Source organism: Scyliorhinus canicula, chromosome 24 (assembly GCF_902713615.1).
Source record: "Scyliorhinus canicula chromosome 24, sScyCan1.1, whole genome shotgun sequence".
In the NCBI taxonomy this organism is placed as follows: domain Eukaryota; kingdom Metazoa; phylum Chordata; class Chondrichthyes; order Carcharhiniformes; family Scyliorhinidae; genus Scyliorhinus; species Scyliorhinus canicula.
Window position 1 is genome coordinate 8,064,432 of NC_052169.1, and position 18,280 is coordinate 8,082,711.

Sequence of the window (18,280 nt, forward strand, 5' to 3'; positions counted from 1 at the left end):
TGTGGGGAAGAACCTGTTCCTGTGTCTGGATGTGCGGGTCTTCAGACTTCTGTACCTTCTGCCTGATGGAAGGGTCTGGAAGAGGGCAAAGCCTGGGTGTGAGGGGTCTCTAACATGGTGCTGACTCCAAGAGAGATGCCCAATCCAATCTGGGAAGCAGCTTTTATCCCACATAATTGAGGCTCAGGTGCCAACTTCATGCCCAGAAAAGCGGGTGCACGGAATTGCCAATGCCCCTTCAACAGTGGACACCACCACCCCGTCACATTTTGACAAACAGTATTCCGCTATCTGCCACCCATCACACATGGAGCATGTATCTAACCTTGGCTGCAACCAAATCCTTCAAATTTCATTCAGAAAGATCTTCCGCCTGAGTATCAGAATTTCCCCAGAGTGTCGGTTTCTGTGCAATTTTCTTTGCCAGCCCACATGGCGACATTAGAGAGGAAAGTCTCATTTGTCCTGTCAGCTCTTCTTCCACGAAACCACGCACAATTCACATGCCCATTGACCCAACCCAACCAAGTTATGCTCTTAATGCAAGCATCGCTCTTCCCCAAAGATAAACTAGATTCCTGAAACACCTACAGGTAGAACACTCATAAAATAATCCCTCGACTGAGGAGAACTTGGCCTTCACCAAAATTTGTTTTTCTACCGCTTCCCCAACCCTCCCGGCCGTACGTATGAATAGCTGCCCCGAGTGATAATGGTTGAAGGGCAGTCAAATCCAATACTGTCTATACAAACCAGAGATTTGGATGGCTTTTAAAGTCATCTTATGGACAAAGGGAAAACATATAATTTGAGAGATAAGAAGTGAGGAACCCAACATACAAATAGCTTTTAAATATCCTGTGATTAGATTTAGCAAATATAGAGGGCAGCACGGTGGCACAGTGGTAAGCACTGGGGCTGGACGCTGACGATCCGGGTTGAATCCTGGCTCTGGGTCACTGTCCGTGTGGAGTTTGCACATTCTCCCTGTGTCTGCGTGGGTTTCACCCCCACAACCCAAAAGATGTGCAGGTTAGGTGGATTGGCCACGCTAATTTGCCCCTTAATTGGAAAAAATAAAATAATTGGGTACTCTAAATTTATGTTTTGAAAAAAAAAAGATTTGTCAAAGGTGAATTATTGCCTTTCTTCATATAATTTCCGTTGGTCAGCGAGCCGGTCGCTCAGAAGTTCTCGTAGTGATGCATGAAGTGCGCCTGGTCTCTCTTGTTGATTTGTTGACAAGCTTTTTCAACGTTTTTTGTCAGCCCTGGTGGTCCACAGCTGAAAACTCCTATTTTTCCCACCTGTTAAGAAAGTTCAAACAAATGTGGGCTTTGGCGAACGTATGCCGAGAATGTATTCACTCCGACGCATCCTGCCCAAGCAGCGTGCTACCCCTCCTCCCCACCCCCAACTTTACAATTCCCAGCCAGAGTTGAGGGACATTTTTTTGCAACTTGGGGGGAAAAGCACTGGAAGGTTTCCACTTACTCTCAGAAATTGCAGGAGACTGTTACCACATCAAAGTGTTCTCAGTTGCTAGCGTGGCCGCCTGAATCAGAAGGCTGTGAGTTGAAATTCCACTCCCCAGGGGGCACAAAATCCAGCAGGCACTCCAGTATCGTACTGAGGGCGTGCTGCACTACCGACGGTGCCACCTTTTGGCACCAGAGACCCGGGTACACATTTCGGGACACAGTGATGGAGCTGGAGTGGTAAGGAGTCAACAAGTGTGTCGACGTCTGCAGACGACTTACAGAAAAGGTCAGGACCCCACTGGACGAGACCGAGACGGAAATGGGAGGAGGAAATGAGCATGGAAACAAGAGGAGGACTCTGGATCGAGGCGCTCAACTCCACCTCCTGCTGCCCTGAGCTACCTTCTGAACGGCCTTCTTCGAGGCTGTGTCCAGGGTGGTGGGGGTGGAGAGGGGAGCCGTACCCCGTCTGTGGCAGTCTTTGGGGTTTCAGAGAACCCAGAGCTCAAGTCAGCGAGGCGGGCCCACGCCCCGGCCTTCGCCTCACTGATCGCCAGGCGGAGACTTCTGCCGGGTTGGCAGTCGGCAGCGCCACCCAGGGTCTGGGGACGGCTCCCCGATCTGGCCGAATTCCTGAGGCTGGAAAAAAATTAAATTCGAGATCAGCAGAGGGTCCGAGGGAGAGATTCCGCGGCACGTGGAATAAATTCACAAGCCTCTTCACAGGCCAGTTCACAGCCAGTAGTCAACCCGGGGGGGGGGGGGGGGGGGGGGGGGGGTTTGTAGCTGTGGAAGGGTGGGGCAAACAACATGGCCTGGGAGGACTGAAATGAAAATGAAATGAAAATCGCTTATTGAAAATGAAAATCGCTTATTGTCACAAGTGGGCTTCAAATGAAGTTACTGTGAAAAGCCCCTAGTCGCCACATTCCGGCGCCTGTTCGGGGAGGCCGGTACGGGAATTGAACCGTGCTGCTGGCCTGCCTTGGTCTGCTTTCAAAGCCAGCGATTTAGCCCTGTGCTAAACCAGTCGCTTGCAGAGAACAGAGAAGGAGCAGGGAGGAGGGCCAACCACAGGAGGGAATGCAAACCCCTCCCACATGGGCTAAACTGTGACAACAGACTTACCCACCCTCCCTCGAAAACTCAAACTCAAGGGGGGTGGGGGGAGGAAACGGGACTCCACCCACTGCCCCCAGACCAAGAAATGGAGGCATCAATCCAACACAGCAAAGTGCATTTTAGGGCTTTGAGTTAAAAGTTTTTTGTTGACTCTCTATTCTGACTGTTCAAGTCTGATACTGAGGACCAAAAGTGAATCATAGTCAACCTGGTTGACAGCAATGAATTATCTTCCCTTAATTAGGTTTAACCGCAACGTATGAACGGTTCACATAGATTAAATAAGAAGAAACTGTTTCCAAGTTTCTCCTGGGGCTTGGATGCTGAGCAGTCAGTGGGCAGAGATTTAAGGTGGTTGGCAGAAGCCCAGAGTTGGCATGAATTGAAACAGTCTTACACAAGTGGTTCCGATCGGGAATGCACTGCCCGATAGGCTGGTAGATGCTGATTTAATCGTGGCCTACAAAAGGGAAGCGGATAGACACCCGAAGGAGAAATAAATTTCCTGGAAATGGGAAAAGATCAGAGCGATGGGACTAACTGGGTTCTCTGCCAGAGCCAGCACAGATGGGCAGATTGGCCTCATTTTGTCCTGTACTTTTCTGTAATTCTGTGCCGTCCATCTTACAGCCCATTTATTCATTCCAAATGTGAAGCCCTATTGAAATTAAGGAGTTCAGAGGACGCCACGCGGCACAGTGGTTAGCACTGCTGCCTCGCGCGCCGAAGTCCCGGGTCCGATTCCGGTTCTGGGTCACTGTCCGTGTGGAGTTTGCACATTCTCCCCGTGTCTGCGTGGGTTTCACCCCTACAACCCAAAGATGTGCAGAGTAGGTGGATTGGCCACGCTAAATTGCCCCTTAATTGGAAAAAATGAATTGGGCACTCTAAATTTATTTTTAAAAAAGATTAAGGATTTGTAAAGAGAGACATGCAAGCAAAGATTTTTTTTGTCTTGCATTCGTCATAACAGCTGCACAAGGTAAATCAACAGGAAAGGGAACAACAATTTACATTGCATGAGAAGAGAGTGCTTGCTGGTTGATTGGCAAGTAGACTCTGATTGGTAGAGACGTCGCCACGGAGAGTGCAGCAGAGAACAGTTAACTGTTAATTGCCAAGCGTCATGCTTCAAGCTCAAAACGGGCAGGTCAACTCTGATTGGTCAAGGCAAACTCTTGTTGCTCAATTTGTGATGATAGAGAAAAAAAATACACACACAATCGGGCCTTGAGCTCTTTGTTCAGCAGCTGTGCCCCATTTCCCTGGTCAAGCTGCTGTTGGTTGTACAAATGCAGATGTGCTGAACTCACCTCTGGGTGAACCTCCTGTAGAGAGTTGAAGAATGGAACAAACTGGGGTCTCCCGAAATGTGTGATCGAGTGGAGCCCTGTGAACAGGCTCCGGTTGGACACTTTCTGAAAGTGACGTTCGCAGATATACTGTAGGAGGCAGAAATACATCAACATTAACTTCTGATGCTCAGTAAAAACTGGCTGATTAAAAATGGGGCTGCTGACCTTTATAGTTGGCAGCCATGATGGGGAGATGCCGGCGTTGGACTGGGGTGGGCACAGTAAGAAGTCTTACAACAGCAGGTTAAAGCTCAACAGGTTTGTTTCGAATCACTAGCTTTCAGAGCGTAGCTCCTTCCAAGTCCCAAGGAGAAACTTGGAAACAGGCATTCACCTGAGGAAGGAGTTATGTTCCGAAAGCTAGTGATTCAAAACAAACCTGTTGGGCTTTAACCTAGTGTTGTAGGACTTCTTACTTTATAATTGGGCAATTTATCACTCCATGTGTATGCTCAGTCAATGATATGGAAAGTTGTTAACCACTGGACTGACTGACCCTGATGCTGGTAACATCTGGTTGACCTGTACATTTTAAGCCTTGCAATAGCTGGCAACACTATTTAATAATCACCTCTCACTACATTTAGCCCCCCCCCCCCCCAATCTGGCCTAGGCTTGCAAAATCCTATCAACTGTCCTGGCTTGAGATAATTCGCACCTCTTTAACCTGTGATTACCCCTCTCTCCAGTCGCACCGTCTGGACCTGTAAAGACTTAATTACCTGCAAAGACTCACATTCAAAGTATCATCTTGCATCATTGACTTTGTCTCTATTTGCTGTGTTTGTGTAACCTACCTCGTCACTCACCTGATGAAGGAGCTGCGCTCCGAAAGCTAGTGATTCCCAATAAACCTGTTGGGCTTTAACCTGTTGTTGTAGGACTTCTTACTGTACCCATCCCAGACCAACGCCGGCATCTCCACATTATGAATAACTGGTCATAGAGTCTTACAGCACAGAAAAGGGCCTTTCAGTCTATCAGGGGCTGGTTTAGCTCACAAGGCTAAATCGCTGGCTTTTAAAGCAGACCAAGCAGGCCAGCAGCACGGTTCGATTCCCGTACCAGCCTCCCCGGACAGGCGCCGGAATGTGGCGACTAGGGGCTTTTCACAGTAACTTAATTGAAGCCTACTCGTGATAATAAGCAATTTTCATTTTCATTTTTTCATTCATGTCTGCACCAGCCATCTAGCGTCTATCTCAGGGGTGGGCAAACTTTTCCGTGCAAGGGCCGCATTCAGAAATTCACAATTCACAAAGGGCCGCATAGTATATTAAGTAAAATAATTACTTCACCCGGTTATGATTGTGGGCGCCTCATATAGAACATAGAACAGTACAGCACAGAACAGGCCCTTCGGCCCTCGACGTTGTGCCAAGCAATGATCACCCTACTCAAGTCAACGTATCCACCCTATACCAGTAAGTAACCCAACAGCCCCCCCACCAATTAACCTTTAAAAAAAAATTTAAAAAAAAAAAAAAAAATTTAAAAAAAAATTTTTTTTTTTTTTTTTTTTTTTTAATGACTTGGTGGGCCGCAGAAATACCTTTGGCGGGCCGCATGCGGCCCGCGGGCCTTAGTTTGCCCACCCCTGGTCTATCTATTCTAATCCCATTTTCCAACACCTCCAGCCTTGTACGCGTTTCAGGTGCTCATCTGAATGCTTCTTAAATGTTTTAAGGGTGCCGGCCTCCCCCACCCTTTCAGTCCGTGAGGTCCAGATTGCTGCCACCTTTGGGTGAAAAGGTTTTTCCTCAAATTCCCTCTAAATTTCCTGCCCCTTATCTTAAATCTAGCCCCCCCCCCCCCCCCTCCTAGTTATTGATCACTCTGTTAAAGGGAAAGGTTTCTTCCCATCTACGCCGCTCATAATTTTGCACACCTCGATCAGGTTCCCCTTAGCCTTCTCTGCTCCAGGGAAAACTAACCGAACCAGCCTCTCTTTAACATTAACCCTTACCAACTTTTACAGATGCATTATAGAAAGCATCCTATCGGGCTGCATCACAGCCTGGTATGGCAGTTGCTCGGCCCAGGACCGCAAGGAACTTCAGAGAGTCGTGAATACCGCCCAGTCCATCACACGAACCTGCCTCCCATCCATGGACTCCATCTACACCTCCCGCTGCCTGGGGAAAGCGGGCAGCATAATCAAGGATCCCTCCCACCCGGTTTACTCACTCTTCCAACCTCTTCCATCGGGCAGGAGATACAGAAGTCTGAGAACACGCCCGAACAGACTCAAAAACAGCTTCTTCCCCACTGTCACCAGACTCCTAAATGACCCTCTTATGGACTGACCTCATTAACACTACACCCTGTATGCTTCATCCGATGCCGATGTTTATATAGTTACATTGTATATCTTGTGTTGCCCTATTATGTATTTTCTTTTATTCCCTTTTCTTCCATGTACTTAATGATCTGTTGAGCTGCTCACAGAAAAATACTTTTCACTGTACCTCGGTACACGTGACAGTAAACAAATCCAATCCAATCCAATCCAATCTTCACAGCTGATAGGCTTCACCTCAGTGTTTGGCTTATATTCCTTTGTCCTTCGCGTGCGTTAACTTCCTTTCTGCTGGCACGGGAGTGTATTTTCTAGCTGCTTAGAAACTATCTGTTCACCATTCACACTGGGGGTGGGAGGGGTGCACAGTTACTTACGAGCATGGTGGTTCTTAGATCAAACTTTTCGGCTAGTTGGGTAATGTAGGTGTGGACGGAAACCAGGTCATTCTTATCGTTCTCTTCAACCTCGCGAATGATGTCCGCCATCCATTCGAACTGCCGCTGTGTCCGCGTCACCCAGATGAAGTACACCTGGTGGAGCAAGGGTTAATACACGTCAACACGTGGAGCGTGGATCCGTGGCACCAAGAATGAGAGAGACTTCAGAGACGGGAGAAGCTGGATGGATTGATCTCCTCGGAGCAGAGCGGATCAAAGGGAAACACGATCGAGGTTAAAAATCAGGGGGAGCCTCAAAAAGTGAATTTTTTGAAAAACAAATCACACAACGGTCCCAGCACCGAATGAGAATTTCGGCCCATTGTTTCTGCGCTGGCTAGCACCGAACGAGGCCATTCGGCCCATTATGTTTGTGCCGGCTTTCTGACAAATTCACCGAATCACACACCCCCACCTTCACCCCATAAATTCTTCCTTTTCAGATCATAATCTAATTTCCTCTTGAAGGCCGGATTGAATCGGCCTCCAGCACATTCTCAGGCTGCACCTTCCAGATCCTAACCCCTCACTCTGTCAAATCTCACCCTTCTGGTGCTTCTTTCGCCAATTACCTTAAATCTGTGCCCTCTCCTCCTCTGTCCTCCCACCAAATGGGGGCAGCTTCTTCCTATTTAGCCTGATCAAAGCTCCTCTCAAAAAACATTTTTTTGATTATTAGTTCATGGGACTTGGCCTTCCCAGTCTGTGCCAGCACTTATTGCCCATCCCTAATTGCCCTCAAGGAGACAGTTAAGAGCCAATCACATTTACTGTGGGTCTGGAGTCACATGTAGGCCAGGCCAGGTAAGGACGGCAGATTTCCTTCCCTCAAGGACATTAGTGGACCGGATGGGTTTTTACGACAATCGACAATGGTTTCATGGCCACCATTTCAATACCAGATTTTTACTGAATTCAAATTTCACCATCTGCAGTGGCGGGATTTGAACCCGGGTCCCCAGAGCATTACTCTGGGTCTGTGGATTAACAGTCCAGTGACAATCCCACTGCGCCACCACCTTCCCAACATGGTCCCAACTTCTCCGACCTATCTGACAGCCCTGGAACCAAATTTTGCTAATCCTTTCTGCTACCTGCATGTCCGTCCTGAAGTGCAGTGACTGAGGCAATGGTCCAGTTAAGGCTGAACCGTGGATTAACTGTGGCAAGCGGCCTGATAGACAAAAGGACAAAGGTTTAAGATAAGGGAACCAGAGCTTACAACAACAACTTATCCTTATACGGGTGACGTTGGCAGGGCCTAAATGCCCTTGAGCTGAGTAGCTTGCCACCACCTTTCAGAAAGTGTTAAGGGCCGAGCATATTTCGGAGTCACATGCGGGCCAGGTCAGGAATGGCCGGCAGATTTCCTCACCAAAGGGCACCAGTCAATCAGATGGTTTTTTTAATGACCATCGACCATGGTTATCATTTTCAGCTCCAGATTTTTATTAATTGAATTGAAATTCCACCAGCTGCCAGGGTGAGATTTGAACCCGTGTCCCCCAGAGCATCAGCCTGGTGTACTCTGGGGCGCTTGCCCAGTGGCCTTACCACTACACCACCATCGCCCCACGTGAAATGCTCCCTCGGAGTGTGACACCGGCTGCATAAGGAGCGGTAACACAGTGGTTAGCACTGTTGTTTCACAGCGCCAGGGTCCCAGGTTCGATTCCCGGCTTGGGTCAGTGTCTGCGCGGAGTCTGCACTTTCTCCCCGTGTCTGCGTGGGTTTCCTCCGGGAGCTCCGGTTTCCTCCCACAGCCCAAAGATGCGCAGCTTAGGTGGATTGGCCAGGCTAAATTGCCCTTAGTGTCCAAAAAAAGGTGATGTGGGGGGTCACTGGGTTATGGGGATAGGGTGGAGGTGTGGGCTTAGGTAGGGTGCCTCTTCCAAGGGCTGGTGCAGACAGGATGGGCCAAATGGCCTCCTTCTGCACTGTAAATTCTATGATTCTAAGGGGATATTGGATCAGATGACCAGAAGCTTGGTCAAAGAGCTAGGTATTGAGGAGTGACTTCAAGGAGTAAAGTGAGGCGTGGAGGCAGGGAGGTGGAGAGAGGGAATTCCAGAGCTTGGGACTGGGTAGCTGAAGGCACGGCCAGCAATGGTGGAGGAATGACAGAAGGAAAAGTGGATTTACACAGTGTGATCTGGAATATGTTGCTCGAAAGGGCGGTGTAAGCAGATTCAATAATAACTTTCAAAGGGGAATTTGATACATTCCTGAGAAATAAACAAATGCAGGTCCGTGGGGAACATGCTGAAATTAAGTAGGTGGCACTTTAAGAAGAGCAGGCATGGTGGCTCAACTGGTCTCCTTCTGTGCTGCACAATTCAATCATTCTCAGTAAAACGCGACGGCACATCGGAAACATTTCAAGCTATAACCGCAGAAATTCAGGGGTCCCTTTAGCGATGGTTCGAGGTTACCTCGGCCACCCAAGTCCGAGGAAAATATGTTTTTGGTTGCAATAAAGCCTCTGTTGGAGGGTGCGGGGACTGCCGCCCTGGACTCTGCACCAGCGAGACGGGAACAAGTTCGTCGGACAGACTTCGTTCGCGTTATTTCTTTTTGTTACCTTTTTGCAGGCTATCTTGCTGAAGACGGACGACTTGACGACGAGATCTTTGAGAATGGAGGAAAATGGCGTTACGCCAATGCCTCCCCCGACCAGCACAGACACCTCAAATTGGTTCCATTCTTGGTGCCCCTCACCAAAAGGCCCGTCCAGATAGATCTGTGAGAAATTGAAAGGTTCAGGGTCAATCAGAAGGCACTTTAGTGTGCAAATGTCTGAAAACATATTTTTTGATCTAGGTCAAGCATGACTGATGGCCAGCAAAACGCAAAGTTTGATGGGATGCTCTCATGGCACATATTTGTTTTTTTGAGTCTCCAATTGTTTCAGGGGTGCAGTGGAAGGAAAATGGGAATCTTCTGTACGCAGGGAAGCCTCTCCTTCCAATCGGAACACCCTTCTATCTGATACCTTTGTTGGCACCTTTGTTGGCATCCAGTAACCATTCAATGAAAGGTCTTCTATACTCTGCTCCAGTTACTAACGTGAACACAATGGGAGCTCTATATGAATAACCCTTTAATTGCTCCTGGTACCCACCCTCAGATTGAAGATTCCAAACATTTCTGCCAAGCAATCCAATCGAAAAATTACGGGAGCGTTAAATGAATGGTGTCGTTTTATTGGTTCATTTTTTATTAATTGGAAGAAACATATTGCAGGTGGAAATGAAGTGTGCTTGGCTAGGCAGGGCAGCTGCAGGCAGATGGTCTTCTGATCAATACTCCATAAGTTGATTCAAGCAGAGTTGGCAGCTCTACAATACCTGACGATCCAGCCCCAAACCCCTTGGCGCTAAAAATCGCAGGACCAGGAGCCTTGAGCCTGTTCTGCCGTTCAAGGTTAATCTTTTCCTCAACCTGCCTTGGTCCCACAAACTTTATTCTCCCTGTCTAGGCAACAAAAAGAAAAAAAATGATTAACCTCAAGGGTTGAAATTTTCAATTGTCCGCCTGGCTTCAACAGCTGGTTGTGGGGGTGAGAGAGAGTTCAAAGGTCTCAGCGCTGCTGAGTGAAGTAATGGAACGACAGATGGCTCCAGATACACCAAGAACAACATTTTCCGAAGCACTTGATTAATGCCAACGTCCAGGGAGCCAGTTTCACGAGAACAGGGGAGTGGAAGTATTTTGATAGCCGCATCGAAAAGAGCTAAATGGCTCCTTCCTACTGCGTCATTGTATGACGCTTTGAATAAGTCAGGAGCTTTGCTACAGCATCACAAGATGCGTACTTAAGAGTCTGTTCATCATTTCATTTTGACAACTTGATATGTGACACAATTTGCTCTCAGTAATGGGCAGGTCAGAATAAATTTATTACCTCCAAGACGCAAATGGAGAACACTAAAATTCCATCAATGGGCATGTCTCAGTTTAGCCATCAGAGGTGATTTGAAAGCAACAATGGAAAACAATTGAGAGAGAGAAAAAAAATAGAAGTTATCTTTTTCTTTCATCCTCTTGCTTAACGTGGTCATCACCAGCAAGGTTGGCATTTGCTGCCCATCCCGAATTGTTCTTGAAAGGTAGCGATGGGTGGAACTGAATATCTTTGCCAGGTCATTTCAGAGGAAAGTCAACCACAAAGGCGAGAGTCTCGTTGTGACCCCATTCACAAAAATACTAGACAAGCCTGATCATTGTTAGAATCTGGCTTGGTAGACCATAATCATTTCAATAACCTAACATGCGCAAGAACCCAGGCTAAGGAAATAAACGGCAATGCTGCTGGATTACATTGAAACACGAAAGCTTTAAAATAAAAACTGGAACAAAACAAACACAAGTCTTACTGATTGAATAGGTGGTACATTGAGTAAATAAGATAATGATTCTAAACAATTTGAGCTTCTACTCAAAGACATTCCAACAGACTTAGCCCAGCCTAATTATTTTACTCTGGCTTTGACTCTAAAAGGCTTTCAAACATATTCATGGGAGGGCAGTTCCTTTTCTCTCCCCAGGTCGAGCTACATAGGTCACAGCCCAGGTCTTTGGTAAATCCATGTGGTGTCCATATGTATATCCACATGGTATATCTATGCTATAGATCACTGCCCACGTCTGCAGCATTTCCCTACCAATACCACCCTACTGGTCCAAGAATAGGCGTCGCCAAGTCACATGTCACAACCCACCGCACACGCGTAGACATTCCTTTGGTGTCTATTGGTGAGCGGCACGGTAGCACAGTGGTTAGCACTGTTGCTTCACCGCTCCAAGGTCCCAGGTTCGATTCCCGGCTTGGGTCACTGCCTGTGCGGAGTCTGCGCGTTCTCCCCGTGTCTGCGTGGGTTTCCTCCGGGCGCTCCGGTTTCCTCCCACAAATCCCGAAAGAAATGCTGGTTAGGTGAATTGGACATTCTGAATTCTCCTTCCGTGTACCCGAACTGGCGCCGGAATGTGGCGACTGGGGGATTTTCACAGCATCTTCATTGCAGCGTTAATGTAAGCCTACTTGTGACAATAGTAAAGCTTATTATTATTATTCCGTGGCCGGATTTCTCTCTTCGCACAGCGACTTGACCCTATCCAATTCTCTGGAACACCCTGTTTCCCTCTCTATCTAACTAACTAAGTCCTCTGGTTCAACACAGCAGACCGGATGCCTGCCCCCCCCCCCCCCACACACACCTCCAGGCCAGCTCCTCTCACCCTCCATTGCAGCTTCAGGGCTTTCTTGCCTCTCAGCTGGGTCAAAGGTTCAAGCCTTGCTTGTGAACAACACAGTTACAATAAAACGGAATGAAACCAACTTGTACCAAAATGCCACATTCATAATTTCTTCTCAATATAATCCACAATAGAGTCAGTTGTAACAGTCCAGAGCCACATGCAGGCACACATTAGCAAACAGCAGGTAGGATTTTAGGAAGTGTGTTATAGAAATGTGGGACATGTCTTGAATTGTGCCTTCAGACACCAAACAGATGAGAGGTCCTTCCTGCTCTTTGTGGGAACTCTTTGTGTATCAATTGGAGGCAAAAATACAAACTTATTCCTTTGGGATGCGGTACATCCATGAACAACTTCTCTGTATCTTCACTGCGTTTACTTGCGTCTGACTCAATGCTACTATTACCTTTGGGTTGCCTCCGAGCTTTCCGACATTCTCCGGTGAGTACGTTTCTCGTAGCTTTGTTGTCCAGGGTCCCACTGCTCGAATGTGGAGACTGAGGGTGTCCTCATTTGGTGCTGACGTCAAGGTGAAGGGGTGGTACTCATTGGGTCCCAGCGATAGACACGCAATGCGGACCCATTGGCCAGACTTATACTCAAAGTCCTGGGGACGTTTAAATTCGAGATAAGTGACACCTACGACCAAGAAAAACAGGTAAGAATAGACGACACTTGGACCTGAGAATTAAGACCTCAAAGTACATTACAACTGTAACTATACTTCTAGCTGCAATGTGCATTCCGGTATCCTGATGTCATGTGAGAGTGCCTTTAAGAATTGAATGTTTCAGAAATGTATATTTAAGAAATGAAGCTGATCTTATTACTGAAGTGATGTCACGGGGGGGGGGGGGCTGAGCTCACTTCTGCTTTTTGGGATTTTTTTGTTTCAGTTTGAAGAAAGCTTGGGTGTGAGCTGCATTGCTGGGGATCTCTGCCATGAAGGACTATCCCTTAATCCTTTGGTGAAATCGGAATTGTAAAAAGGTCTCAGTATTGAATATAAATCTAATGTGCTTCTGTTGGAAAGATTTGTTAAGTCTTTTGGATGTGTAAAGGAACAGTTTGCAGGATTGGGTAGTGTTGTATTATTTTCGGGGTTATCTTTGAAGTAAGGGGTGTTAAGAGATCCAATGTTTATTTAAAAGGTTAATTTGAGTTCATGGAATAAACATTGTTTTGCTTTAAAAACCACGTGCCCATAATTGTAATACTACACCTGGGGAACAAGCTGTGTGCTTCAAAAGCAACAATCCATTAAAGGTGGGGGTTGGTTGAACTCCATGATACATTTTGAGGCTCTGAAAACACCTCTCCCATAACACTGATAATTGCAAATCATTCTTTCTTTGGTTCCATTTGTGTAAGATATTATCAGGTTTCACAAACACAAAATCATGAGGGGGCTGGGCAGAGTAGACAGGGAGAAACTGTTCCCCCTCATCAAAAGATCACAAACAAGAGGGCCCAGATTTGAACTGATATGTAAAAGAAGCAAATGTGATGCGTGAAATCACGTATTTACACAGCGAGTGGCTCAGGTCCGGAATGCGCTGCCTGGAGTGGGGTGGAGGCGGGTTCCATTGAGGTATTCGGAAGGGCATTGGATGATTAGAAACAGTGTGCAGGGGTAGGGGGGAAAAGGCAGAGGAATGGCACTAAGTCACTATGCTCGTTTGGAGAGACGGTGTAGACACGATGGGCCGAATGGCCTTCTTATATCTATATACCGGCCTTTACGGGCAGCACATTGGTTAGCACAGTTGTTTCACAGCACCAGGGTCCCAGGTTCAATTCCCAACCTGGGCCACTGTCTGTATGGAGTCTGCACATTCTCCCCGTGACTGCGTGGGTTTCCTCCGGGTGCTCCGGTTTCCTCCCACAGTCCGAAGATGTGCAGGTTCGGTAGATTGGCCAGGCTAAATTGTCCCTTAGTGTCCAAAGATGTTAAGTGGAGGTAAGGGCATAAGTGGAGATGTGGGCCTGGAGGAAAACAAGGTGCACTTTCAGAAGGTCAGTGCAGAATCAATGGGCCAAATGGCCTCCTTCTGCACTGTAGGAATTTAAAAGAAAATTTGTATTACAAAATATTTTTCATTTGTGCCAAGGCAAAAAACATTAACGCACAACAAATACCATTTCAAAATATGCCTACCCGTATCTATCGCCCCCAACCCTAATCCACAATAACAAACAAAATTTAACAGAAACTAAACCTCCCCCCCTAACAACCAACGGTGACTGACTCACTGAAATAAGGAATGAAAGGCTGCCACCTCAGGTAGAACCTTTCTACCCACCCCCTCTTGGTATATTCGACCTTCCTCAAGATGCACAAACTCTCCAACCGTCAGCCAGCAGGCGCCACCTCTGCTTCCAAAGAGGCAATCTGGTCACTCTGCTTCGAGAGAGCCACCGCCACCCCCTGTATCACCGCGTCTTGGTCCGTCTTCTCCAAGGCCGCACTGATGGGGGGGGGGGGGGTCCTCGGAGACCATCCGCCTCTGCTTCTAAAATTCCTCCGCCAAGAACCTTGCCAGCATCTCGGCCGTCCACGGAGCGGCCAAGAGTCGCGACGGGGGCCTCCGCCATGTTGTCCACTGAGGAAGTTCGAGAGGTTTCTGAGACCCACGCCGACTCTTTGCCCGTCTGCTGCCTTGTTTTATACTTTACGTGGGACCCTCATCCCATCGAATGGCTTACGTTTCCTGCCCGACCCAAAAGCGCAGCGAAGAGGGCCAAAAACAAAGCACCCAGATGGGAGCCATTGTGCGTGTGACTGCCCACCCCATGACGTCTCCGGAAGTCTTGTTTGTCGGGATTCTATGGGAATATCAAAATGGCTGGCCTCTGTGAACACTCCCCAGGTCAACTGATGACTGTCTCCAAGTTTTGATATGCACTTAACAGTTCCATGACATGAGCAAACGCGAGCTACTATGGGCGGCGCAGCAGCACAGTGGTTGGCACTGTTGCTTCACTGCTCCAGGGTCCCAAGTTCGATTCCTGGCTCGGGTCACTGTCTGTGGCGGAGTCTGCACGTTCTCCCCGTGTCTGCGTGGGTTTCCTCCGGGCGCTCCGGTTTCCTCCCACAAGTCCCGAAAGACGGGCTTGTTAGGTGAATTGGACATTCTGAATTCTCCCTCTGTGTACCCGAACAGGCGCCGGAGTGTGGCGACTAGGGGATTTTCACAGTAACTCCATTGCAGTGTTAATGTAAGCCTACTTGTGACAATTAAGATTATTAATTGTTAATTAATTAATTATGTTCTTGAAGGTGATTCTGAAAGTGAGAGTCGGAGCTTTGGAGAACCGGTCTCAAGGTGATAATAGAGTGGAACAGAAATTGGAGGGAGAGAGATGGGGAGATGTAGGTGAGCGATGTTAAGCAGTTGCGAGGCGATAGTCTTAGTGACTGGTTGGGTTCCATGGCACCTTTACGGCACAGAAGGAGGCCATTCAACCCATTGTTTTCTGCAGGGTAGCCCAATTCCAGCACTCCACCCCATGGCCCTGTCAGTTTATTCACTCCAGCGCCCGCCAATATTAGAATTTAGAACAGTACAGCACAGAACAGGCCCTTCGGCCCTCAATGTTGTGCCGAGCCATGATCACCCTACTCAAACCCACGTATCCACCCTATACCCGTAACCCAACAACCCCCCCTTAACCTTACTTTTATTAGGACACTACGGGCAATTTTAGCATGGCCAATCCACCTGACCCGCACATCTTTGGACTGTGGGAGGAAACCGGAGCACCCGGAGGAAACCCACGCACACAGGGGGAGGACGTGCAGACTCCACACAGACAGTGACCCAGCCGGGAATCGAACCTGGGACCCTGGAGCTGTGAAGCATTTATGCTAACCACCATGCTACCCTGCTGCCCGAATTCTTTTGATGCGGGATAGGAGGTTGAGGTTAGGGGTCGAGCAGGAGTTCATGGTCCCGTGTCTATGGGCTGAGCCAAAGGTGGCAGATGGGGAGATTGACGGGACGAATGAGATCCCGGTGTTTTTGAGAACGGAAGCAAGATAGTTTGGTTTATGGTAAGATGATTGTGGAGAAAATGACTTGATCCAGAAGGCGCTCACTAGATCATGAAATGGTTTGGAATACGGAGCCTAACATTGTCTTCCCAACGCACACCCACATTATTCATCCAAAGTGTTTTATTCACTGATAGCCACTGGCTGTACGGGATTTGTACGTGAGGCATCAATGATGTTAGCAAGCTTCTCGCAAAGTGTAGAAACTTTACTGAGGTGGGTCATTTGGATTCTGCCCAGGGGACAATGTTTTTAGGTCAGTGCCTTCCACAAGATGTCGGCGGTCCTGCCTCAGAACCAGGGGAAAAAGAACAGAAGGCCATTCAGCCCCTCTAGCCTTTTCCAACACCCAATCGGTTGACAGCTGACACGCACCTCCATCTATCCACATTCTCTCCAAATCCTTTACCAAGCAAAGATATATCCATCTCAGCTTTGCACTTTTCAAAACAACTTTTTGGGCGCAGGAGCTCGAGATTTGGAAGTGGCCAAGCATTCAATTAAAAGTAAGAAGTCTTAGAAAGCTAGTAATTGGAAACAAACCTGTTGGACTTTAACCTGGTGTTGTAAGACTTCTTACTGTGCCCTCCCCAGTCCAACGCCGGCATCTCCACATCACTCAATTTATAGATAGAAGTTCATAGAATTTACATGATGTGGAGATGCCGGTGTTGGACTGGGGTGGGCACAGTAAGAAGTCTTCCAACACCAGGTTAAAGTCCAACAGGTTTGTTTCAAACACGAGCTTTCGGAGTACTGCTCCTTCCTCAGGTGAATGGACTCAGGTGAATTACCCGAGGAAGGAGCTCCGCTCTGAAAGCTCGTGTTTGAAACAAACCTGTTGGACTTTAACCTGGTGTTGGAAGACTTCTTACTATAGAATTTACAGTGCACAAGGAGGCCATTCGGCCAATTGAGTCTGCACCGACCCTTAGAAAGAGCGCACTACTTAAGTCCACTCCTCCAGCCTATCCCCGTAACCCAACCTAACCTTTTGGCCACTAAGGGGCAATTTAGCATGGCCAATCCACCTAACCTGCACATCTTTGGGAGGAAACCGGAGCACCCGGAGGAATCCCACGCAGACACGGGGAGAAAGTGCAGACGCCGCACCGTCGCCTAAAGCTGGAATGGAACCCAGGACCCTGGAGTTATGGGGCAGCAGTGCTAACCACCGTGCTGCCCTTGTGTTCCCTTGTTTCGCTTGGATTCCCCCAATCAGAGGATATAGTTTCCCTCTATCTAATCTATAGAACACCTCAGCCAAGTCAACATTTAATCTTCTAAACGCGAGTGAATACAAGTCTAATCTACGCAATCTGACCTCAAAGAGTAAGCCTTTGGGTCAGGAAGTCAAACCACAGTTTCATGCTTCACAACCCAGGTACCTGAGGGCAGCAGTTCAGCTTTGACAACTGTGACTTCCTTCTTCTTCCTGCTCAGGCTGATCAGCTTGTCGCTCAGGTAGATGAGACCAGGCACAATGAAGTACATGTAGAAACTCTGTTGCTGAATCAGATTCGAACTCCCGTGAATGAGCATCTGCCAGGGATGGTGGTGGAGGAAACAAAGAGATTAATGACAGGGATGGGGGGGGGGGGGGGGGGGGGGGGGGGGGGGGGGGAATCAAACTTGAAATGAAACGCTCAACCCGTCAATCAACATTAAAGTAAAAAACTACGCCCATTCCAATTACATAGATATGTTTTACATAGAACATACAGTGCAGAAGGAGGCCATTCGGCCCATCGAGTCTGCACCGACTCACTTAAGCCTTAATTTCCATCCTATCCTGTAACCTAATAACCCCTCCTAACCTTATTTTGGTCACTAAGGGCAATTTATCGTGGCCAATCCACCTAACCTGCACGTATTTGGACTGTGGGAGGAAACCGGAGCACCCGGAGGAAACCCACGCAGACACGGGGAGAACGTGCAGACTCCGCACAGACAGTGACCCAAGCCGGGAATCGAACCTGGGACCCTGGAGCTGTGAAGCCACAGTGCTAGCCACTTGTGGTACCGTGCAGCCCATGGTGGTGTTCTCCTTCCATCTACTGCCCTTGTCCGTCTAGACAGTGTGAGCTGCTCTTTTCTCAGTGATCCAGGTTCACTGTAGAAATAGGAAGCAGGAGTAGTCCAGTTGGCTCTATGGGCATGGTCTACCATTCCACAAGACGATGGCTGATCTTTAAGGCCAATTTCCCGGCACCATAAACCTAGATCTCCCGTATATCAAAAATCTGTTTCATTTGGACACAATGAAATGG

The 18,280-nt window shown here is 48.0% G+C and overlaps 1 protein-coding gene across 1 annotated transcript in view; it reads right to left on the reverse strand.

Moving 5' to 3' along the window:
- The window catches only part of LOC119956869 (dual oxidase 2-like), a 78,723-nt gene continuing 60,443 nt past the window's right edge, over positions 1 to 18,280 (reverse strand). The window contains 6 exon segments of the mRNA XM_038784401.1: positions 1 to 1,307; positions 3,917 to 4,045; positions 6,635 to 6,790; positions 9,279 to 9,437; positions 12,363 to 12,595; positions 17,399 to 17,552. Of these exon segments, the coding sequence (XP_038640329.1) occupies positions 1,185 to 1,307; positions 3,917 to 4,045; positions 6,635 to 6,790; positions 9,279 to 9,437; positions 12,363 to 12,595; positions 17,399 to 17,552 (954 nt within the window). The 3' untranslated portion in view covers positions 1 to 1,184.